Genomic DNA, 21492 nt, shown 5'->3' with positions numbered 1-21492 from the left:
ATGGGCAGCAGTCATCACAGTCAAGTCAAAGTCCTGCCAGTACTTATGGAAGACACCACACCGCCACAAGAAGCCAAACAGAGGGTTTTGACTGGTCTGCTGGTATTCTAGTAGAGCGGAGTCGAGCTAGGATAGATATGGATGGAGTGACTGTTATTTGAGAGCCTAAGACTTTGGAAAATAATACCCCCTCTCAAGAAGGGCTTTCCCTCCATGGCACTGCTCCCAGTTTCAGTCCTCCTTTAGCTGCATGCACCTGCTCAATGAAGACAAGCAAAGCCGCAATATAACAACTATGCAGACTCTCCGTAGCCCACAAGCTTCATTGTCCCTTGGCTTGTGTACCGCGCGAGAGGAAAACAAGAAACTGTGACCGTGAAAACAGACCGAAGAATGCCGCAACCCAAGGTAGAGAAAGTCGCGGTGAGTTCAAAAGTCCCGGTTCCTCCAATAGCGGCTCTTTGGTCAGGCAGTAGCAAAGACATTCTCCTCCTCCTGTTGCTTGGTGAACTTGAATGGGTTGTCGTCGGAAGCCTCCTGACTCTCCTCCTTCTTGAAATCATCCTGAGAGATGCTGTCCTCTTTTTCCACGGCCTTCTTCTTGCCCTTGTCACGCGGAGTTTTGGGTGTGGCACTCTTCTTGGTCACTCCGACTGGCTTGGAGGCGGGGGATGGGGTTCCAGTCTCGGTGGCTGCGAAGCCCAGTTTCGCTTTGATCTGGCGGAAGCGAGTCTGCTTATGTTGCCCAGAATTTTGTCAGTGTATTGATTCAGAGGAAGCAGAAAAGCCAAAGGATGAGGTTTTAGTCGTACCCGGGCGCAGCCGCCATTCTTGAGGTTTGCATCTTGGGCCACGGCATCCCAGTCCACATCCGGGGCGTTCTTGTTATGCTTCATGACGTACATAAAGAAGGCGGCCTCCTGGGGAGTTGGTGCGGGTGTTTCCTTCTTGGGAGTCTCCGGAGCCATGGCTAATATGATTTGTGCTTCTGTTGTCTTGTTTTGAAATTCGGGTTTGGTTTACTTCTGGGGTGGTGTTGTGTGGCTGCAGTGGTGAGATGGAATAACACTGAAGGCAAAGTGAAGGTTGAGAGGCGGCAGATGGGAGGTGGTAAGTTGCGTGTAAATTTGGGAAACAAATGCAAAAGGAGTCAACTACCACAAATTGTCTGGACGACCGAAGATGCTAGCTTTGGGGTGGATGGTTCTACTCATTGAGGAAGTAGGAGAATGAATGCAGACAAAATGAAAGGTCCTTGCTTTTGTTAGTTGCTACGTACACTCGGAATTGATGATGGCAAAAATTATCTGGCATCCATGCCTGCCTAAAGCGGGAATTGACGACGAGCCATATTCAACCTCTCTGACTGATGGACGCAACAAATCGGATTCCAACGACAGTAAATATCGGGAGGCATTATGACAGAGAAACGAAACAAGACAAAGCAAGCACAGGTCCCTACATGTCCTATATACATGAGTGGATATAATCTTCAATTTGGTTTTATGCATTCTTAATTCCCTACTTTGTTTTTTCCGCAAGCTTCATCATAGGTAGACGACAAAAGGGTGATCTAACCCAAAAAAAGCCTTCAAAACTAGAGAAGACTTCTTATCCATCATTCATCGCACAGTTAGTGCATGGTAGCAATCTGAATATATTGATACATGTCTTTTTTATGCAGTAAGCGCAGTTCTCGTCAATACCCCCCCAAACGCCAGGAACACCTGAATCTAGATAAACCTAAGATGAACATCACAAACATAACCAAGAAAAGAGAGGGGCATGAACGTGGGTAATACACATGCCACCAAAAAAAAAGCCAGAGAAGAAAAATCAGAGAAGAGAAGCCCAAACGAAAAGATGATCGTTCTAAGCCAGAGGCATCCTAATTTTGATAGAGAAACATATGAATGTGGAGCACAAGGTATCTAGACGAGAGCTGGAAAAGAAGCCAGCTCAATCTGACTTTGACTGCTGACCGTCAGATTGTATGGTATTGGGAGTCATCCCATCCTTCTCCAGCCGAAGGATTATGTACTATGTGAGAGTCGATCATGGTAGAAGCTTGCTCGCCAAAGCTGGGAGGCAACCCAAAGTTGAGGTAGGTAGGGCTGTTATGCCAGGACTGCTGTTCGCGCTCAGGGCTGCATCGAGCGTCTGGGGCAGGAGAAAAGTCGAAAGCCTCAGCAGTGAGGAATTCGCTCACAGGGCTGCCCATCAAGTCGCTGCTGGGTGTCATGAGCCTGTTGTGAAATCTAACTTGGCTGTCGGGATATACGACGCATGTCGTAGGTGTAGGTAATGGGGCAAATGAAGGAGATTCGAGTTTGACATTGGCGAAGGGCGACGCTGTGTATTTTGTGCTGCCTTTAGGAGCCTCGTCTAGTGTATGATCTTGGCTGGTCGGCTGCCTTCCCTTTACGGTTGCGCTTTTATCCTTCTTGGATTTGGTCACTCGGGCAGTGTTATCAGCTGATTTGTGTAGCTTGGCCTCCGGATCCATCGATGCTTTGAAACGGCTGTATCGCATTCTTGCGGCGTGGCCGTTGGTGATGGGCTGAAGCAGCACGGGGTCTTCGGCGACCTTGTTCCAATCAATCTAATCAAAGGTCAGTATAAGTTGTGGTAACTCAGGTGGTGGATTCTGGGCTATACTCACATCCTTGAGATTTTTCTGTTTTAACATTGCAAAAAGAAGCCGGCACATTGCCTTGTCGTTTGTGGTAGCCATGGTAGACAAAGCCGTTTTCTACCAGCAAATGAAAATACCACCTGAAGAAAAAAAAATAGTAATGGACAAAAGGTAATAATGAAGAATGGGATGAAGCAAACAATGAACTTGTCGCTTTCGATTACAACGAGATCTGCAAGTAGCGACTGGTCAGGGGAATTAGGAAACCAGGGCTAAGCAGGGTAGCAAGGCTAGGTAAGCAAGCAAAAGTTCCAAAGCGAGAGGGCCTGGAAGGCGGTTGGGCAGTGTCGAGGTGGGATCGAGGCAATATATGCCAAATCTGTTCCGGCGCCTTGCTCAGGTACCTAGGTAGGTACCTCCTTGAGCTATGTGGATTGGTCACACTGTGCTGGTAGCAAATATATTCCGGGGTTGGTTAAGGCAAGGGCAGGCAGGTTACGTAGATAGGCATCGGGATGAACGAACAAAAAGGGGATCGAGGATCGCCGAGAACCAAGGCAGACAGACTTGTCTGGATATGTGTATGTACTCAACAGCCAGTTGCTATCGAGAAGCAAGACTAGCAAACAAACTACTATGCACGACACTGAAATGAAGCAATCAGGATGTCCACTTGGGCCGCATGGCTTACAGTGAGATATTGATATTCTTTTGCTTGCGCACACCAGCGCAACATGGCGACTGGCAACGTAAAGAGTGGGCGTTGCCTGGGCAGCGGGAGGGGGGTGATGGCGTACATGCTTGTGCCTGAAGAGACTGCGTCACACCCATCCCACATTGCATGTCGCATGAGACTCGACTAGACTCATCTCCTCTGTACAGTAGTAGTACCAGTAATTAGTACTGCCGCAGGTCTAGAAAGTAACTATGAGTAGGAGAAAAGGCATTAATGGTGGGCGAGGTGGGGTGGAAGAGTGGCGACGCGGCAACTCGCGTAAAGTGCCTGCATCAAGTTTCTGGTCCGGCGTTTTTTCTTATGTGTGATCCCTGTCGCCAAACCCAGCTACCCCTCTCAGGTATTTGCTTTTGCTCATACTCAACCCCCTTGCCTTGGCTGCCTCTTTGTCGCCAGTTGGACAAACACCCGCTGACGCGACGCCATTTTTGCATTCCATTGCGCTCATCTGCATCTGGTTTGCCTTAATGGCCGCCTTGACGCAAGGGTCGGGACTTTTGGTTCAGCAAGGCGCGGTTCGAAATGAGTTGGCGATCGAACGGCGCAAACTCGTTCTACTTCATTGTCCAATCGTTGCATTGTGAGGCTTGAGGTGTCAAAGTGTGTGGGTGGTCGGGCAATCCTAGCTCGAAACATCTGTGACTCATACATATTTAGTCAATACCACCGCCAAGGACTACGGAAAGGAGGGAGACCGGAAAATGTTGGGAAATTGAGGGGGCTGGGATTTTGCTGCGCAGCGCGCCCGGGAAGATTGCCGGCAGTCCCGGACGCGACAGGAAATGATACGATATTCGCACGCTCTCACGTGCATCAGCACCCCCCCTTTTAAGTGGATTTTGGGTTTCGCCCATGATTAGTGCTAGACCAGTTTAGGAAGTGAGCGGACGAAGAGGGACAATCAGTTCTTGCCACAAATCTAATGCGACGGCTGCTGAAATTCTATTATCTACCTAACAAGAGTACGGTATTAAACCGATGGACGGACAGAAAGACAAAAAGGCTTCCATGGCCATTCGAGACAAGAGACTCGTCACAAGCTCTTAGTTTCACTCCATACAGGTTGCAGAAAAATCAGAACTTGTGGCGCCATCGTTCTGTCACCTTTTTTCCTGCAATCTCACGGTCGATGCATGTGAGCCAAGATCGAGACTTGAGTGCTTCTGTCCCACTTTTCCATCTAACAATCGCTTCGCAATTGGAGAAAAATGGGCCGCGGCCACGGCAATTGGACTTGAATTGACAGATCCTTTAGGTAACGCGTAGGCGACGGGGGACAAAACAGCCCCCAAGTACCACCCCAAGGTAGAACGCGATATCACGTGTCGTCAGAGCCGTGCACGGGCCTTGTGGAATCGCTGCTACTACATGTCGAACCGATATGGTCCCTGTAAAGTCCTCTCCCCGCCCAAAATCACGTCCAAACCCACCCACCTTGCTGCTCAAGGTACCTGCCCTGCTCTCCTAACACCCGTCCGTCTTTTCATCTCCTAGCTAGGTCCTGGGCGCGCAAAGCAAGCAAGTTGCAAGCAAGCGACGAATCCAGGCCGCTTCCTTAGTGCTCGGAGAAAGATGAACCATAAGAATTGGAGCGATCGTGCAGATCGGGATTTATTCTTTACGATTTTGTCAGTAAAGCAAATCGGAGTGATAAGTGTACGCTAGCTTCTACTGTACTTGACTTGTTCTTCTTGCAGCCCTAAAACTAATTGGACATCATTGATCAAAGGAGGCGGAATGGCAAACAATCGGCAGCCACATGCGCACGCTAGGCTATGGCTTCACCAATGAAGGATGTCGGTGAGTTTAGTTGTTCATTTATTTCTCCAACTCAAATGTGTGTTGAAATCTTTGATTGCGTCCTTGCGGTCGTCCGATAAGTGTTTTCTTTTATTTACTTTGTCCCATCATTGTCTCTCAAGCTCATCCAACGGCCCAGAATTGCTTTATTAGCATAGTGTGACAACATCACCGCGGCCTTTCGGTGGTCTAATTATTCTAATGGGAAACATCTCCTGCTTTTGCTATTATCTAATACTATATGTACCTATCCATCTATTACTACAAATCTTTTGTCAGAAACCAATCTCCCAATACCTCTTACTGCTGTTGCTGTGGCCTAAAAGATGCAACCTCTTCCACAGTTATAATCTGCCGCCGTCACTTTACATCTCGAACCTTTACTCGAGGTAAATCAGTATCAACTGACCAAACTACTGCCTAGTCAACATTTTCAAGGTTTGCGGCGTGCTCAAAATAAAGCCGATGCCAATGACGTTGTCGAAAGTAGTCCCAGGAGAGCCGACCCGACATTGAACCCCATTACACGCAGGCCCGGACCCGGACGTGGACGCCCGCGAAGGGTGCCAGGAGAACCAGCAGAAGCACCCACCGCTGGAGAGGTTCCCGTAACACCGATAGCTCCAACGTCTGCGTCAGATCAGCCAGACATGAAATATCACGTCCAACCACAAGCAGACCCTCAGTTTCAAGTGCAGATGGGAGATGCGCATCTTCAAAACTCCTCCATTCGTCCTACTCATCAACAACACAACTTACATCAACACGAGCCATCGCAGCATTACAATCAACAGCACCACCAACCACAATCACAACCACAGCCCATGGCAATAATGGATCCCTTGGATGCAGACGGCATTGATTTTGGCCCTCACGATCCAGATGATGACGACGACGCGGGACATGATATAAAACGACAACGACATGAATCGCCCACTGATCCATCTCTAGAGGACGAGGCAGTACTCCGTGCTCTGGCTGCCGCCAACGGCACTGGACCTGTTGATACTTATTCTGATGAGTATGTTGTTTATTCCCTCAACGATCTCGGCAGTTGAATTGTTGCATGTTAACCGGAAGCATTGCTCGGGGTAACAGCTTTGGGTACGGCGAGGCGTAGGTGTCTTTCTTGCCATAGTGCTCTGGAAAATAGGCATGTGGCACGGTGTAATTCTTGGGGGCTGGTATTTTCTACAACGGGAGTTACGGGAGCAAAGGAATAAAGGGCTTAGCGTGAAATGGATATAAATATATAGTGTATTAGATACCTAGTAGGTAGGTATGGAAGCGATGTTTGGCCGTTGTTTTCTTATTCCGCTCAATGCCAATAAAGGAACATCGAATGGCGGTTTGTTTTTCAGTTTTGTTCGGCTCGTTATCCAAAACGCTGAGGGTAGTATCAAATTCCAAAGAAATTGATGGGATCGAATTTCTTTCACGCTCCCACCACCACCAAATCACCTCGGCGGCACTTTAACATTTCTCAATAGTTTCCTCCTTCCGACCAACTCTCCCTTTTGGACGTTATTCGGCCTCTCGACCAGATCATCAGCAAAACAACCATACCTTTTCAACAATGCCTATGAAATGGGACGATGGCGCTGTCGCCATGTTGTGCGGCACGATTGTTGCAATCCTGGGCACCGATGGCATCACTCAGGAGCAAAAGGATGCTATCGTGGAGAGGATGAATTCCGCTGGCTACGATGTTGCCTGGAACGGTATTAGGTATGTATATGTGATTTCTTTTGTTTCCTCTTGTCATAAGAAGCTTTTTCTGCTGCTTACTATTTTTTTTTCCACTTAACAATCCTCTCACTTTACTTCATCAACCTACCCCGGCCCGAGCCACCAACCATCAAATATCAACTGCGATTTCTACTTTACAAAAAAAAGCATTCATTTCTACAAGATGCCCAGATTCGAGGATATCAAGGGGGACCTTTTTGAAGCCATTTGGCGTGCTACTGCTCCGACGTTCGGGCCGGAGCAGCAATCGGCTGTTATCACCCATCTTAAGGCAAAAGGCATCGAGATGACTTGGGACGCTGTGCGGTATGAAAACAAACTCCCTTTCAATTTGCGATTTCCTTTTCTTTCCTTTGCTTCAACTTTTCGATATCTATTGCACACCAGCACACGAATCCTCACGGCCTCACCTCAGCGACTTTAATACAACTGCCCTATTTTATCATCTCCAAACCTTGTTACGATCAACATGCCACAAAACTGGAGTGCCCCCGGTCTGCACGAGGACCTTGTTGCCGTGCTGCTCAAGCAAGATTTGGTTTCCACTGAAAATTGGAAGGCTGTGCTTGCCGGCATGCATGAAGCTCAGTATCAGTTCACCTGGAGAGGTTTCGAGTAAGAGGCCTGCCTGTCTTTCTAATCCTCTCCCTATCGCGCGCGTACTTTTTTGTTTTTTTTGTTTTTATCCTCTGCCGCACAATTTCCATTTCACTTTCACTTCACCTCATTATCTCAAAATCTACACCAACACAACCCATCATCCACTACCTTGACTTCATTCGTCAAACCAAACAAGCATTCGCAATGGCCACCAATTCTGCGGGTAGGACTATTTGGGATGATCGAGCCCGATCTGTCCTTCTTCAGGCCGTCATGGATGTAGCACCACCGTCTGCGGATCAGTGGGAGTCCATCATGGAGAAAGTTCAGGAGAGTGGTTACAGCTACACTCCCAAAGCTGCATTGTATGCCTGCCTAGCCCATGCCTGTTTACCGCTATTTTAATTTATTTTGGGGGTTCTCTTGCTCCCGGTTTCTGTTTTTATTTCTTCCCGCCTCACTCACTCACACTCAGTCACCTTCCCCTCAACTCCCACCTCATCCTTGTTATCATTATCAATCCTCAACCTCACTCACAACCGGCAAATCCGTCATAACTATCAGCATCGTTAGCATCATCAATCATTCCTTGTTTGTTGTACCAAAAATACCATTCAAGATGTCTGGTAGTCGTATCACCCACAGGTGGGATGACAAGTCCGACCGCGACCTGCTTATTGCGGTCTTGGCCGAGTTGGCTCCAACTCCCGAACAAATGAAGAATATCGTCCAGAGATGCCATGAAGCTGGATACACCTTTACCGTTTCAGCTGCAACGTACCATATTGCTCTTTACTATATTTCGTTGTTTTGGCCTCGGCTTTTTGCTAACCTCCAATCCCAACAGGCAACATCTGCAAAAGCTCAAGAAGAAGGACCCCAACGGCCCTGGCGCAGCTACGCCCTCAACTCCAAAGGGCAAGAAGACCGCCGCCTCTGCCACAGGCTCCGCTGCTAAGTCGACTTCGAAGCGAGGTCGCAAGCCGGCTAAGAAGGTGTTGGACGCGGATGACGATGAGGAGGATGACTTCGACGCCTCTCCTTCCAAGAAGACCAAGACCGAGGACAAAGCGGAAAACGATGCCAAGGTTGATCGTGTCAAGGCGGAGTAAGTTTTGAATAGTTGCGATGCTGCTGCTGCAAAGATTTTTTTTTTAAAAAAATAAAAAATAAAATAAAGCTACTCAAGCTAACATTTGGCATCTTGACTAGGCACGTCGAGGAGGATGATGCCATCTAGGCATGGCCGCCGAGGGCCCTCTTCAGCCGGAACACACATCAGAGATTGGGGTTAATCCTGCTTTCATGGTAGAAGATATATCCGACTGAAGCTCTGATACTCCTTGTTTTTGATTTTCATCTTTACCAACGGTACTCAAGGGCACTGCCAATCATATGGAGGCGTTTTTTCACCTACGATAAGGAAATATGTCATTTTCATTGATATCAGGCAAGGGGAACGTGTCATGTCAGCACACAGTTGACGGGAGATGGGGGCAGGATAGACCGCTGTTACGATGACAACGGACCGGAAGCCCCGTCTATTACAACAAGTACCTAGCTTCGAGATACGACCATATCGCAGATTTTCTTTTCAAAACCTAAAGTGGTCGAGAACCCTGTGAAGTCATCGAACAAGGGATACGGCGAATGCTTGCGAATCGCGCCGTTGGAGTGTCTTGAAGCTGAGGGCCGATCTCTTCCCAAAGCTTTTGGTCTGCGCTCAATCAGAAAGTCCTAATCACTACAAAAGCAAGATGCCCCAATGCAGTCCAAAGCCACACACATCAAACGGTGATTCTATTATTTTACACAGCTGGTATGTTCATCCTATGCACCGCCTATGTAGACATACATTAGCGGGGTAAAAAGTACAACAAAATGCCGAACCTGCAGAACTGGAATTCAAACGTTATAACAAGAGACTTTATCGAACAGGGCCCCCGCTACTTCTATCCCCTACACGCCAGGTGTCTTCTTGCCGGGTCCCCGGTGGCAACCAAGAGGTGGTGCTGGCCCCCCTCTGCCTGCCACCCCTACCGGGCGTTTGATCATCTGATTTCTTGTTATCGCCTTCTGTCCTTACGGGCAGCGCGTAGCCATTGACATATGGCCGCGGGGCGTTTATGCCACCGTCGAACCCATCGGGTCCGGCAGATGCCGGGCTTTCGAAAACCAGCCCGCCGTTGACACCATTGGATTTAGTGGAGAGTGGGAGAAGGGAATCCTTCGCGCCCTTGTCACCCAGGTACGTTGCCCTCTTGTCCGCCCGGTTGCCCTCCTTTGTCCTGTCGTAGAGATAAAGACCAACGAAGGTGAGGGCAATTCCGACAGCCTGGATCTTGGTCGTTGGGCTGCGGAACCACACTAGGGCAATGACGATGACGAACACCCTTTTGATCAGACTGGCAACTGAGTACGTCACAGGGGACACCATGGACAAAAGAACAAAGGCCATGATGTTTTGCCCAAAATGGAACGTGCCATTAAAGACAAACTCTATGAAAAGTCTGCCGTGATCAAAGGTGCCCGGGGCCGTGGTCAAGTCGACTGAGCCATCGCGTAAGAAATCTCCGATAATGCCAATTCCCTCGGACCAGAACCAGATGGGTACAGTCAGGATGAACGCCATGCCGGAAGAATAGCAGAGCAAGTTCAGCTTGTCGAGTTTGCGGGACTTGTGCCCCATGCCTTCTGCTTCGGCACGTGCTGCTTCGTTGAACAGGCGCTTCGAGAAGATATTTTGCGTCACAAAAATAAGCGTAGCAACGAGGGCGTAGACGATGCCCAGAATCTCGCCACCAAATTTGTGCTTGCCCGAGCAGGCGAGCATTACACCAAGCGTCAGGGGCACCAGGGACAAATATGTTGCGGCAGGGTAGCGAATGTTGAAGACTATGCGATATGCGAGCACCGTAAAGAGCGGGGAAAGCCCCTTGATGGTGTGCACTAATGACACGGGGATCTTGGATGTGGCGGTTGAGCTGAGTAAGTGACCAAAGATCTGGAAGGCTGCCAGCGGCATGGTGGTTTGTATGACGTCGCGCGAAGGGTACCGGATGCCGTGCTTAAGGGCCGGCACTGCGGTGCGCAGGCCCGGGGAGATGGAAGCCAGCCATGACAGCAAGAGGCAGTAGCCACAGACAAAAGCGAACTGAATCAAAGTTAAGGTGGCGGGCATGGCGAAAGCATTCAATATCGACTTGGAAGAGGTGTTGGTCAGAGCAGAAGACCCGTACCATATTATGCAAAGGACCTGCCACGCTAAGTCAGTACCAAGGTCTTCCTTCACTTGGGTCGAACGAGTGAGCTGGGTTTTGTCCGAGACTGGCTGACACGCACAATGAGTCTGGGTGATAAGGGGGCCTTGAGGGCATCGGCAATCTCGTGCGCATTCTGGCTGACGCTACCATGCCTCGATCTTATTGTGCGGATCGCCTCGCTGATGCTCTTTTGTCTGCTATGCCCCCCACTGCGGCCTGAGCCGCTATATGTCGAGGATGCCGGAGTCCATCTCACTCCAACAGGCTGGGAGTGAGAACCACCGTTGGCAATGCCATTGGCGTGACCATTCAACTTGTTGGCATTGTGATTGGTGATGCCGACGTCGAGGTCAGGGAATTTCTCCATCGGCGCGGGCCGAACTGACTGTCGGGGTAGGCTCGGCGCGGAGGCTCGGCACTGGGACGGATTTGACTTCCTGTTTCGTGTCGGGTAATTCCAGGCTTGATCACGTTTGCTTGATTCGGCGTCTTATTCAAAGTCCGCGTTCGTGACTACCCGGTGCTGTGTGGTTCCGATTCAGGAAGGCGGTAGATCCAAGAGAAGATGAGATGATGCCTCTCTCGGTCAATGCAACACTTTGCGCACGTCGCAATGAGAAAGTCCGGACTTGGGTAGATGTGGCCTCGCCTGGTTGACAAGACAGCAAAGCTGTTGGCGCAAATAGTGTCGAAACTAGCGTACACAATTATGGCATCTACCTTGGCCAAGATATTTGGTTAAAAGAAGAAAAAGGGATTCCGGTTTGCGCTGTCTCAACAACTGATTGTGTCTCCAAGCTGCGGGAAAGTGGGACATGGTAGGTCCACTATCGGGGGATCTGACCTATGATAGAGCCAGACTTACCTCACCCATGCTCCTGATAAGCTTGTGCTGATCTTATCGCCGCACAGATGAGGATCCCCAGGTAGGAGGAGCCTTGCGCGCGCATTTTATCCCTGCAGCTCTGTCGCCGACGAGACGAGACAGGTAGAATTTCGTAACGCGACTTTGACGTACGTTCGTTGCGGAAACTAATTCCATCCAATACCACACATCATCTCCGGAGCAAAGCCCATCTCCACAGCAGTCGGGCTTCAGCATTACAAATTTTTGCTTACTCGAATAGTAAAACTTGCCCATAAGGCGCAAGACAGATTATCGAAACCCGGACGTTCCACCATCCCGACGCCTCGGCCTTTTAAGGCTGCCGCGCTTCGCCAAATCACGCAAAGATGGCGACACAAAAGATGACCAAGAACCAGATGAGGAGGGCAAAGAAGAAGGAGGAGAAGAAAGCGAAGACAATTGTAAGCTGGCTCTCTGCCTTATCCTGTTTCGTTGTTCCAGGTCGACTGACTGTATCGCAGTCTGTTTCACAAACTCCGGAGCCAACATCAGAAAAGACCAATCCCGTCGATAGCGACGACAAGGAAGCCCCCGTATCAAACACTGAAGGCCCCGAAGTCAAGAAAGACGGGCTTGCAGAGGATAAGATTGCGATTGATGAGCTTCCGGAGTTTGATGAGGACGATCCCAACTTTGCCCTGTATCGCGACATTATCAGCAAGTTTACGGTACCACTGGACGAGGATGGTGTGCCGCGCGACTCGAAAAACAGGAACAAAGAGGAGGTCTTTTACGGCGACGACGACAACTATGGATCCGAGGACGAGGAGGCCAGTGGTGAAACCAAGCTGTCCAAGAGGAAGCGCAAAAAGCTTGGAAAGCTCTCTATCGCGGAGCTGAAGGCGCTCGTCAGGAACCCAGAGGTCGTGGAGTGGCATGATGTATCATCATCGGACCCGCGACTGCTTGTACAAATCAAGGCTCAGCGCAACATCGTCCCTGTGCCTGGTCATTGGTCGCTCAAACGAGAGTACCTCTCGAGCAAGCGCGGTATCGAGAAACCGCCATTCAGACTGCCAAACTTTATCGCAGAGACTGGTATCACGGAGATGCGTGATGCTGTTCTGGAGAAACAGGCAGAGCAGACACTCAAACAGAAACAGAGAGAACGGGTTGCGCCAAAGATGGGCAAGCTTGATATCGACTATCAAAAGCTATACGACGCCTTCTTCCGTTTCCAGGAGAAACCGCCACTTACCCGTTTCGGTGATGTGTACCACGAGGGCAAGGAATTTGAAGCAGATTACAGGTACTTTAAGCCTGGTGAGCTCAGTGACGCTCTTAAGGAGGCACTGGGAATGCAGCCAGGTTTTCCACCCCCTTGGCTCCTCCAGCAGCAGCGCATGGGGCCGCCGCCTTCCTACCCTACCCTAAAGATTCCCGGTTTGAACGCACCACTACCAAATGGCGCCGCGTGGGGCTTTGCTCCAGGCCAATGGGGCAAGCCGCCCCTGGATGAGTACAACAGGCCAATCTACGGTGGTGACATATTTGGAATCTTGGCTGGCAACCCGGCCGGTGCCCCAGGTGCACAGCAAACGACTGGCCCTGCACAAGCTGGGGAGCCCGTCGAGAAGACTTTATGGGGTGAGCTACAGCCTCCTGCGGAAGAGTCCGAAGACGAGGAGGAAGAGGAGGATGAGGAAGAGGAGGAAGAGGAGGATGGCGATTTACCGGGCGGACTGCAGACACCGAGCGGCCTCGAGACGCCTGGCGGCTACACCACTTCTGTAACAGAAATTGGCGCCAGCGGTGTTGAGAGCAGCATGGGTGGAGAGTTCGACTTGCGCAAGCAACGGCGTGGATACGAAACAGAGGAATCTACGGCAGGGCCAAGATCTGCGTACACAGTTATCCCTGAGCGGCAAGCTCAAGCAACGGGCTTCTTTGGCAGCGACAGGGTATATGACTTGTCAAAAAACCAAAACAAAGGGCCTGTACTTGGACAGGACGATGACAGTGGGCGGAAGCGCAAGAAGCCTGGCGATGTGGATGTCGCGCTGGACCCAGATGTGCTGGTTGGTCAGGACGGAATCAGCAAGGATGAGCTGCGGAGGAAGTTTGAGGAGGGCCGGAGGGAGGAGGGACCGGGTGCGAAGTGGCAGTATGATGATGATCTTAGCGAGATGATTGCTCAAGAAAGCCGCAAGCGACAAAAGAGAGATGAGGAGCGGAGAGGAGGTGGTAGTGGCGGGGCTGAGAAGAAAAAGGAGGCCAAGTATAGGTTCTAAGATGAGCTTCGACACCACTATGATAAAGAAATGTATAACCAAACTTGGCCGAAGCCATTTGAAAATTCACTTGTTAATTTTTTTTTTTTAATTCTTTTTTTTTTTTTTTTTTGGTGGGGAAAGGTAATCAACTGTCCAGTGGAATACCAAGTGCCTCCTGAATTTGTTTACTGTATACTCCATACTCAACATAATACTAAGTAACTCCGGTCAAAGACGGGTGGAACAGGATAGGACAGAGAGTCGATATGTATCTCTGAAGAACCACATAATGGTCACAGCTGGGCCCTACAAATATTCAAAGTAAGAACTAGAGCTGGTCTCGAATTACATATCATACATGCAGACTTGGAAAGTGAAATAGGCCGCGCTACAGCAAAGACATTCTGTCTAGAAAATGGACCGGCACTGTTCGTAGCGGATTTCGGGAAACACTGCGTCCTCATACCGCCGGGTTCGTGACAGGAAGGTAATTGCCATCTTCGTCATCCGTAAACAAGGCCGGAAGTTTATCAGGTGGCAGGTCTGCCAGCCTGCGCCTGACAGGCTCAAAGGTATAATTATTGGATAACAACCTGGCCAGCTCAACATAATCCTCGATATCGACGGCGGCAAGAGGCACCTGCATAAGCTGGTGGTATTCGTCACCCACCACATTGCTAATGTTGTAGACCTCGTGGTCGGCCAGGCCACGCATCCACCATATATGTGTTGCCAGTTTTGAGAATGCAAGCCAGTGGGCAATTATAACGAGGGCGCGCGGCCGTCTCTCGCGCGCAGCCTCGACGAATGACGGCGGCACAAAGGTAAAGAATGTTATAACCCTCAAGGTGAGGATGGGACCGTACGTATGCTCGAGGTCCATGTACAAAGCTCCAAGGACTTTGAGAGTGCTGTAGTAGGCCTGGACGTATGGGAACTCCTCATCGCCCTCTTTAAGCGAGGAAACCATGAACAGGAGATTCCCAGGGATGTAGCGAGCCGCCTCTTCGCCGTTGACAGGGGGTCTGCTAAAAAGCGGCGCCAGTCCGGAAGGTTCGGAGTTGCCTTTTAAGGGACTGCCAGTATGTTGTACTATCATACCGTAAATCAGAGAGATGCCCTTCCAGACCACGATCCAATCTAGTATAAAGAGAGGAGGTGGATTTGGTTGACGAAAGTTCTCAGATGACAGGGCGCACATAAAGAGAGAGCATGTTAATAAAGCGTTAAACGTCCTCGGCTTGGCCGCCTCGATAGCTTCCCGATAGCCCTTCATTGCCGAGGAGTTATACAACATGATCCTCGACAATGGTATCTTTTCGTTCTCCATGGAGGACATTTGAAGGGCTGAGAGGCCTAGCATGCAGTCCATGAGGAAGCGGTGCTCCAGAGCAATCCTGGGAATAGTGAAGCGCAATGTCTGATTTAGCATGGACTGCTTGCTTGCACCGTACTCGCTCAGATCAGAGTTGAAGGATTCGCATCCTTTGGCGGTATAAAACCAGAGAAGCTTCATGTCGAGATAGTCGGAGTCAGCGGGCCGTGGTGCTAGCTGGGGCGAGACGGGCAGCACTGCAAAGTCCTCATTTGGTTGTGGGGTATTCGCTACTTCGCTCGGCGACGACGGTGAAGACGCAGACGACGGCGGCGAGCTCGATTTGGATGAAGCCGAAGTCGCAGCCGCAACTACTGACCGAGCCGTCTTTTTGGCAGCGGGGAGCGCATAAACGCATTCCTCCATGCGCAGGACGCACGTCCTGCATTGTGGCCTGTCTTCGGAACACTTGATCTTCCTGGCCTTGCAGTTCCGACAGCCACCTCGCGACTTTCTGTGCGGGCGTTTCGAATGAAAAGGCCTTTCTGGGAGCGACGTGTCTGCTGAGCCCCTTGAATCCATGGCGAATAAATATAGATGTGAGGTGCCAAGGCAAGGCTTAGTCCAGATACCTCATATGTAGGTTAGGTAAGGTAGGTAAGGTAGGTATATAAGATATGTATGTATGGTCCCTCGCTTGTATAGGCGTGTATGGTGTGTGGAGAAAGGTTGCAGACAATGGAAGGAAAATAGATGACTATGGAATCGGGAGGGGATGCATGGCAGAGGGATAAAAAGTCCCGTTGAGAGTTGATCGTAGACTTTGTGAGGCGATTGACATAACAACAATTATTGATTTATGGTTGGGTTACCTAGGTAGGTACCTATCCAGCATTTCCTAGGCCTCGGTATGATGACAGGTCTATCTACAAAGTTGAGATTTACATTGAGGGATCCTACCTAGATAAGTGTCTGTCTCATCGAGGAGCAATACGCATGGGACGGGCTAGGCCTAGAATAGATTCTCCAATCGCAGTGCGCGCGTCATCCATCACCCCCCGTCGCAGTGCCTCTTTCCTCCGTATTCATTTTAATTCCCCACCAGACCCAACATGCGGCGTATTAGGCATGATGTTGGTCCGTCCCACATACCCTGTACCCCCCTCCGGCAACAAAACAACCCTAGCTCGTTCGTCCATTGGATCGCGTCGCGTCTGTCTGAGCATTGGGATGAACTCTGACGTTGATGAATATGAATTCGTCTGTTATTGATTGCTTTTCATGTGTCGTACACATAAAGTCAATTGACCATGCATCACATGAATAATTTAGCTTAACTGAAGCGCGTAAGGCCTTTTCTACTTCTCTGCTCAAACATTGGATTAAATTTCTCTCACCTTCTCTGTTCGATCGTATGGCAACCTCTCTCTTCAACCTCCCAGACGAGCTCGTTTTCACGGCTCTGTCGCAATCGTTTCAATGCAGAGACGCTCAGATCAGAGCACTAGCTACTTTATTATATGTACGCAGTACACCATGATGGAACACACACACCACATAGCAGTGCATACTTTCTCATGGATCCCGCTGACATGTGCCCATCGAACAACCGCAGCCCAATGCCGCCCCTTGTCGCAATGTCGTTGTTCATGGCGCTCAATCTACAGGCAAGAGTGTAGTCACTGAAGCTCTCCTGGAGCGCATGGTCGAGGACGGAGCTGAATTGAGCTACGCCGTTGTCAATTCTGTAGAGTGTATCACAGGTCGTCACCTCCTCGAAACAACCATCAACAAAGTTGCCGAGTCTTTGCACCGCGAAGATGTTGCTCGACGCTGCGAGAATCTCTCGCAGTTTTCGGTTGAGCTTGCCAGGATGATCACAAGCTATGCACGGGAGACTGAGAGGCCCGCTTCTTGGAGGTTCGTCCTGGTATTCGACGCCATTGACCGCCAGCGTGATTCGCCCCCGACGCTTCTACCCGCCTTGGCTCGTCTTTCCGAGATAGTGAGCATTCCCACTGGCCGCATCTGTCTACACGCGGAAATACCGAATCGGACTAACACATGGAAACTCGTACTCAAAGATACCGAACCTAACTATCGTTTTCATAATGACTTGCCCTCCGGCAGGAACATTCCGAACCTCTGCCATACCACATGTACACTTCCCAAATTACTCCCGGAACGAGTTCATCGAGATAATATCAGCAAGTTCCCCACCTCCCATACCCGGGCTGGCTACAGACGCAGCACTCGACTTATGGTCTCGATTTGTTGGTCCCGTATACGACTCCCTAGGCAAAGCCGCGGCCCGAACCCTGCCCGCACTGCGGCAAGCATGCATTACCCTCTGGCCACGTTTTACAGCTCCGATACTAGCAGGAACCCATGGGCCTCGTGAACTTACCCGCCTGCTCGTCGCAGCCCGGACATATCTGCAAGACGAGCGCCTCCTTGCGCCGGGTATCATCACCGCTCAAGCGCCCTCTGCAATCAGGAGCACGGCAGCTACAGACCCTCAGCAGACGACCGAGCTCTCCGCACTACTCCCGACCACCGCTCGCCTCCTACTGGTAGCGGCCTACATGGCCTCACACAACGCCACAAAGCACGACCTGGTGCTCTTCTCCACCCACTATCATGGCCGCCGCCGACGGCGTGGTGGACTCTCTGGCGGGACCGGCGGAAGGCCCAACAAGCACCGCAAAATCGCCCGGCGGCTGCTCGGGGCCCATGCTTTTGTGTTTGAGCGCATGCTGTCCATCTACATAGCCCTGCGTAAAGAATGGGAGGCCGACTGGGACAGGGAAACCGGCCGTGCTATCAGCGGGGCTACCCTGGCCGGCGACGTAGCCATGGCTGTCGCCACTTTATCGAGCTTGCGTCTTCTCGTGCGAGTAGGCGGCGGCGGAGATCCTACCGACCGTAGTGGTAGGTGGAGGGTGAACGTGGGTTGGGATGTCATAAGACCATTGGGACGGAGTATGGGGGTTGAGGTGGAAGACTGGTTGATAGACTAGGTCTTGAAATAATGGAAGGGGTGGGAATATTTAGTAGGTCATGAGAAGATAGAGTTTTACTGAACGCAAACCAAACAAGCATCCAACCGAAGGAAAATACAGCCCAGTTGCAACGGTGGCTACGTGGACCCTACGCAAGAAATCAAGTCTACAATATACATATTGTAACTATGGACAGGCGAATCATTGAGGGATAGCTGGCCAGGGGATACATAATGAAATAAAGAAACAAATGAAATGTAGGCAGGTGTAAAATCATCATGATACGAGTCTAGTCAGGTCGGTTTGACATGCTTCGCTCTCCCACGAGCTTGCAATGCAAGGGCGGCATAGCAGCTAAGGGGAATGACAAGGGCATCAAATTGAGGACTCAAGTCAAACTTTATTGGACTCGCTTCGAAAAAAGCAAATGTGAATTTCGCTTATTGTAAATACAAATATCCAATGAACCGGATTATGCAATACTATTGAAGACTCGCAGGGTGTGGGAACAAGTCGAGTAATTACTTGGATTCTTGGTACACAGCTCACAAAGGAAACTTAATTGAGCTAAGAAACAGCGCCGAGAAACATCGGTGTCTCCGTCTCTATACACAGAGCCTCCATCTCTAGACTCCCCCAACCGGCGAAATGACTTTTAATATCACAGGGTGGTCCGTTTCAACATCTTCTCTTCCTGGCTTACGCGTCCTTCTCGAGCTCAGCCAGAATCTTCTCACCCTTCTCACGTGCCGACGCAAGGTCACCAACCATGTAGAAAGCACCCTCGGGAAGGGAGTCACCCTCACCAGCCAGGATAGCCTTGAACGAGGCAATGGTGTCCTTAAGGTCGACAAGCTTGCCCTCGATACCAGTGAAGACCTGGGCGACAGTGAAAGGCTGGCTCAGGAAACGCTGGATCTTACGGGCACGCTCGACAGTGAGCTTGTCGGCCTCAGACAACTCGTCCATACCCAGAATGGCGATGATGTCCTGGAGCGACTTGTACTCCTGGAGGATTTGCTGGACGCGGGTGGCGACCTCGTAGTGCTCCTGACCGACGATACGGGGGTCAAGCATACGCGACTTGGAGTCGAGAGGGTCGACAGCCGGGTAGATACCCAGCTCGGAAATACCACGGGACAACACAGTGGTGGCGTCCAAGTGGGCAAAGGTGGTGGCGGGGGCAGGGTCGGTCAAATCGTCAGCAGGGACGTAGACGGCCTGGACGGAGGTAATAGAACCCTTCTGGGTGGTGGTAATACGCTCTTGCATACCACCCATGTCGACGGCGAGGGTGGGCTGGTAACCGACGGCAGAGGGGATACGACCCAGCAGAGCCGAGACCTCGGAACCGGCCTGAGTAAATCTATATAGACTGTCAGTTGAATGCTACTTTTCAAGGGTTTACAAGATGAGATATTTACCGGAAAATGTTGTCAATGAACAGGAGCACATCCTGGCCCTCGTTCCTGAATTGCTCAGCAACAGTAAGACTAGTGATTGTAAATCGAGTTAGTGAATGAAAACAGGATACGGGATATCCTTTAGGAAACGTTATCGAGAAGAGTCTAAACAACACTTACCCGGTAAGGGCGACACGGGCACGGGCTCCCGGGGGCTCGTTCATCTGACCGAAGACCAGCGACACCTTGGACTCGCCATCAAGCTGAATGACGGAGGTCTCCTGCATTTCGTGGTACAAATCGTTACCCTCACGGGTCCTCTCACCGACACCAGTGAAGACGGAGTAACCACCGTGGGCCTTGGCGATGTTGTTGATAAGCTCCTGGATGAAGACGGTCTTGCCGACACCGGCACCACCGAACAGACCAATCTTTCCACCACGAGCGTAGGGGGCAAGCAGATCGACGACCTTGATACCGGTAACCAGAATCTCGGCAGTGGTCGACTGCTCGACGAACTCGGGAGCCTCAGCGTGAATGGGAAGGTACTTGTCGGTCTTGATGGGACCACGCTCGTCAATGGGGTCACCAGTGACGTTCATGATACGACCAAGGGTTCCAGAGCCGACGGGAATGGTGATGGGAGCACCTGTGTCCTTGGCCTTGGCGCCACGAGTGAGACCCTCAGTACCTAGTCGGCGTTAGTATGTGTCAACAAAATTTTCATCGAGAATGGCCTGTGCAGTGGATTTCAATCATCGCTTACCGTCCATGGCAATGCAGCGGACGACATTCTCGCCCAGATGTTGCTAAAAAAAGTTTTCTCTCGTCAGAATCACAATCTCTGTTGTTGAATACGGCTGTCAATTGTTCGTCGTGAGGTAATGGTCGCTTACCGAAACCTCAAGGACGAGCTTCTGGTTGTTGTTGGTGGTCTCAAGGGCGTTAAGAATCGGGGGGAGCTTGGCAGTGTCGAATTTCACTGCGTTGCTTCGGTTAGCAAATGCTCTATCATTTTCGACGTCGACATCGCAAGCGCTATTCAGATTGAATTCGTCGCTGTCGACAGTTGATGATCGGATAATGCTCACCATCCACGACGGCACCAATGACCTATGAAATGTTAGCTGTTGTTGTCCTCACACGATGAAGCTAGCTCCAAGGCCGAATCCCGAGGCAGTGAGTTCTCACCTGGTGAATCTTTCCATCACCGACACCCTGTGTGCTGGCGAACCTGGCACCGAGAGAGTATTTGGGGAGTCTTAAGCTGGGGCGCGCAGCGAGGCGCGAGGCCGGGCGAGCTGCCCTCGCGATGGGAGAAAGGCCGCTGTTGATGTGGACAGACGTTCAGGTTAGCCCGGGTTTCCGGAAAGCTCAATTGAACGCAATTGACTTTTCGACAGAACATAATGCAATTGAAGCATTAGATACTGACCTCTTGAACATCTTTCCAGATATCGCAGAACGACGAGAGATGGGAGTGGAGAGGTAAGGGAGATGGACTTGCTGGAAGAAGTTTCAAGGTCCAGCAAAAGTTGAAGGTTTTGCGGAGTCTTGTTCGGCTGCAAAGTGCAAGCTCGGGCGTTTGTAGCCTGGATACTGAGGCCACAACAATAGCTCGGTCGACCACCAGTATCCCTGTTCCATTCCCACTCGCGAGAAATTCCGAGGTTAGGTGGGCCGTTATTGATGACCACGTATGGATAATTGGTTGATCCGCCTCCACCTGCCGTTGCCCGACCGCCAGGGTGACCAAGAAACTGAGGGAAGAAAAAAAAACCCGTGAAGAAAAAACATGGGATTTTCATCCACTTGCTAGATAGTACACTACTGGTTGACTAAGATACTTGAGCAATTTAATCATCGTAC

At 50.5% G+C, this 21492-nt stretch overlaps 10 protein-coding genes across 10 annotated transcripts; 5 read left to right on the top strand and 5 right to left on the bottom strand.

Annotated features, from left to right (window-relative positions):
• Nucleotides 1-58: 58 nt before the first annotated feature.
• Nucleotides 59-1335, bottom strand: MGG_03177 (uncharacterized protein). Its single transcript, XM_003716765.1, has 2 exons — nt 813-1335; nt 59-732 (listed from the first exon to the last, which is right to left on the bottom strand). The coding sequence occupies exons 1-2, from the start codon at nt 966-968 to the stop codon at nt 466-468; spliced, it is 423 nt and encodes a 140-aa protein (XP_003716813.1). The 5' UTR covers nt 969-1335; the 3' UTR covers nt 59-465.
• Nucleotides 1336-1479: 144 nt separating this feature from the next.
• On the bottom strand, nt 1480-4056 carry MGG_03178 (uncharacterized protein). The gene is made up of 2 exons (XM_003716764.1): nt 2663-4056; nt 1480-2602 (listed from the first exon to the last, which is right to left on the bottom strand). Exons 1-2 carry the CDS (start codon nt 2732-2734, stop codon nt 1985-1987), a joined length of 690 nt encoding a protein of 229 aa, XP_003716812.1. The 5' UTR covers nt 2735-4056; the 3' UTR covers nt 1480-1984.
• A 237-nt stretch (nt 4057-4293) lies between these two features.
• On the top strand, nt 4294-4650 carry MGG_17136 (uncharacterized protein; the record flags this gene model as incomplete). The annotated part of the gene is made up of 2 exons (XM_003716763.1): nt 4294-4506; nt 4627-4650. Coding segments are annotated over 2 exons (237 nt in total), but the record flags the coding sequence as incomplete, so codon positions are not given.
• Nucleotides 4588-6519, top strand: MGG_17135 (uncharacterized protein). The gene is made up of 4 exons (XM_003716762.1): nt 4588-5027; nt 5101-5171; nt 5596-6192; nt 6270-6519. Exons 1-4 carry the CDS (start codon nt 4944-4946, stop codon nt 6289-6291), a joined length of 774 nt encoding a protein of 257 aa, XP_003716810.1. The 5' UTR covers nt 4588-4943; the 3' UTR covers nt 6292-6519.
• Nucleotides 6520-6709: 190 nt separating this feature from the next.
• Nucleotides 6710-8760, top strand: MGG_17134 (uncharacterized protein; the record flags this gene model as incomplete). The annotated part of the gene is made up of 5 exons (XM_003716761.1): nt 6710-6899; nt 7068-7226; nt 7407-7535; nt 8368-8628; nt 8733-8760. The coding sequence occupies exons 1-5, from the start codon at nt 6748-6750 to the stop codon at nt 8758-8760; spliced, it is 729 nt and encodes a 242-aa protein (XP_003716809.1). The 5' UTR covers nt 6710-6747.
• Nucleotides 8761-9129: 369 nt separating this feature from the next.
• Nucleotides 9130-11539, bottom strand: MGG_03181 (ER to Golgi transporter). Its single transcript, XM_003716760.1, has 2 exons — nt 10863-11539; nt 9130-10776 (listed from the first exon to the last, which is right to left on the bottom strand). Exons 1-2 carry the CDS (start codon nt 11148-11150, stop codon nt 9448-9450), a joined length of 1617 nt encoding a protein of 538 aa, XP_003716808.1. The 5' UTR covers nt 11151-11539; the 3' UTR covers nt 9130-9447.
• A 166-nt stretch (nt 11540-11705) lies between these two features.
• On the top strand, nt 11706-14040 carry MGG_03182 (splicing factor 3B subunit 2). Its single transcript, XM_003716759.1, has 2 exons — nt 11706-12091; nt 12152-14040. Exons 1-2 carry the CDS (start codon nt 12017-12019, stop codon nt 13919-13921), a joined length of 1845 nt encoding a protein of 614 aa, XP_003716807.1. The 5' UTR covers nt 11706-12016; the 3' UTR covers nt 13922-14040.
• MGG_03183 (uncharacterized protein) lies at nt 14013-16183 on the bottom strand. The gene has a single exon (XM_003716758.1). It carries the CDS (start codon nt 15798-15800, stop codon nt 14364-14366), a length of 1437 nt encoding a protein of 478 aa, XP_003716806.1. The 5' UTR covers nt 15801-16183; the 3' UTR covers nt 14013-14363.
• A 270-nt stretch (nt 16184-16453) lies between these two features.
• Nucleotides 16454-18485, top strand: MGG_03184 (uncharacterized protein). Its single transcript, XM_003716757.1, has 3 exons — nt 16454-16740; nt 16834-17223; nt 17303-18485. The coding sequence occupies exons 1-3, from the start codon at nt 16633-16635 to the stop codon at nt 18236-18238; spliced, it is 1434 nt and encodes a 477-aa protein (XP_003716805.1). The 5' UTR covers nt 16454-16632; the 3' UTR covers nt 18239-18485.
• MGG_03185 (ATP synthase subunit beta) lies at nt 18369-21462 on the bottom strand. Its single transcript, XM_003716756.1, has 8 exons — nt 21059-21462; nt 20815-20950; nt 20715-20736; nt 20520-20605; nt 20390-20432; nt 19804-20314; nt 19645-19713; nt 18369-19586 (listed from the first exon to the last, which is right to left on the bottom strand). Exons 1-8 carry the CDS (start codon nt 21067-21069, stop codon nt 18920-18922), a joined length of 1545 nt encoding a protein of 514 aa, XP_003716804.1. The 5' UTR covers nt 21070-21462; the 3' UTR covers nt 18369-18919.
• Nucleotides 21463-21492: the final 30 nt, after the last annotated feature.

Source organism: Pyricularia oryzae, chromosome 4 (genome assembly GCF_000002495.2).
Source record: "Pyricularia oryzae 70-15 chromosome 4, whole genome shotgun sequence".
Taxonomy (NCBI): Eukaryota; Fungi; Ascomycota; class Sordariomycetes; order Magnaporthales; family Pyriculariaceae; genus Pyricularia; species Pyricularia oryzae.
Note: the sequence above shows the minus strand (reverse complement) of the source record. Positions and strands in the feature narration are given on the sequence as shown.

Bases quoted from the DNA above. Each gene is read 5' to 3' on its own strand.
- MGG_03177 (XM_003716765.1), bottom strand. From the start codon at position 968: ATGGCTCCGGAGACTCCCAAGAAGGAAACACCCGCACCAACTCCCCAG. The intron at 733-812 runs GTACGACTAAAA...CAACATAAGCAG, and splicing joins AGAATGGCGGCTGCGCCCGG to ACTCGCTTCCGCCAGATCAA.
- MGG_03185 (XM_003716756.1), bottom strand. The intron at 20,737-20,814 runs GTGAGAACTCAC...AACATTTCATAG, and splicing joins GTGATGGAAAGATTCACCAG to GTCATTGGTGCCGTCGTGGA. The intron at 20,433-20,519 runs GTAAGCGACCAT...AACTTTTTTTAG, and splicing joins AGCTCGTCCTTGAGGTTTCG to CAACATCTGGGCGAGAATGT.
- MGG_03184 (XM_003716757.1), top strand. From the start codon at position 16,633: ATGGCAACCTCTCTCTTCAACCTCCCAGACGAGCTCGTTTTCACGGCT. The intron at 16,741-16,833 runs GTACGCAGTACA...GAACAACCGCAG, and splicing joins CACTAGCTACTTTATTATAT to CCCAATGCCGCCCCTTGTCG. The intron at 17,224-17,302 runs GTGAGCATTCCC...TCGTACTCAAAG, and splicing joins TGGCTCGTCTTTCCGAGATA to ATACCGAACCTAACTATCGT.
- MGG_17135 (XM_003716762.1), top strand. From the start codon at position 4,944: ATGAACCATAAGAATTGGAGCGATCGTGCAGATCGGGATTTATTCTTT. The intron at 5,028-5,100 runs GTACGCTAGCTT...CATTGATCAAAG, and splicing joins AGCAAATCGGAGTGATAAGT to GAGGCGGAATGGCAAACAAT. The intron at 5,172-5,595 runs GTGAGTTTAGTT...ACTACTGCCTAG, and splicing joins TTCACCAATGAAGGATGTCG to TCAACATTTTCAAGGTTTGC.
- MGG_03183 (XM_003716758.1), bottom strand. From the start codon at position 15,800: ATGGATTCAAGGGGCTCAGCAGACACGTCGCTCCCAGAAAGGCCTTTT.
- MGG_03178 (XM_003716764.1), bottom strand. From the start codon at position 2,734: ATGGCTACCACAAACGACAAGGCAATGTGCCGGCTTCTTTTTGCAATG. The intron at 2,603-2,662 runs GTGAGTATAGCC...ACCTTTGATTAG, and splicing joins AACAGAAAAATCTCAAGGAT to ATTGATTGGAACAAGGTCGC.
- MGG_03181 (XM_003716760.1), bottom strand. From the start codon at position 11,150: ATGGAGAAATTCCCTGACCTCGACGTCGGCATCACCAATCACAATGCC. The intron at 10,777-10,862 runs GTGCGTGTCAGC...TTAGCGTGGCAG, and splicing joins CCTTATCACCCAGACTCATT to GTCCTTTGCATAATATGGTA.
- MGG_03182 (XM_003716759.1), top strand. From the start codon at position 12,017: ATGGCGACACAAAAGATGACCAAGAACCAGATGAGGAGGGCAAAGAAG. The intron at 12,092-12,151 runs GTAAGCTGGCTC...ACTGTATCGCAG, and splicing joins AGAAGAAAGCGAAGACAATT to TCTGTTTCACAAACTCCGGA.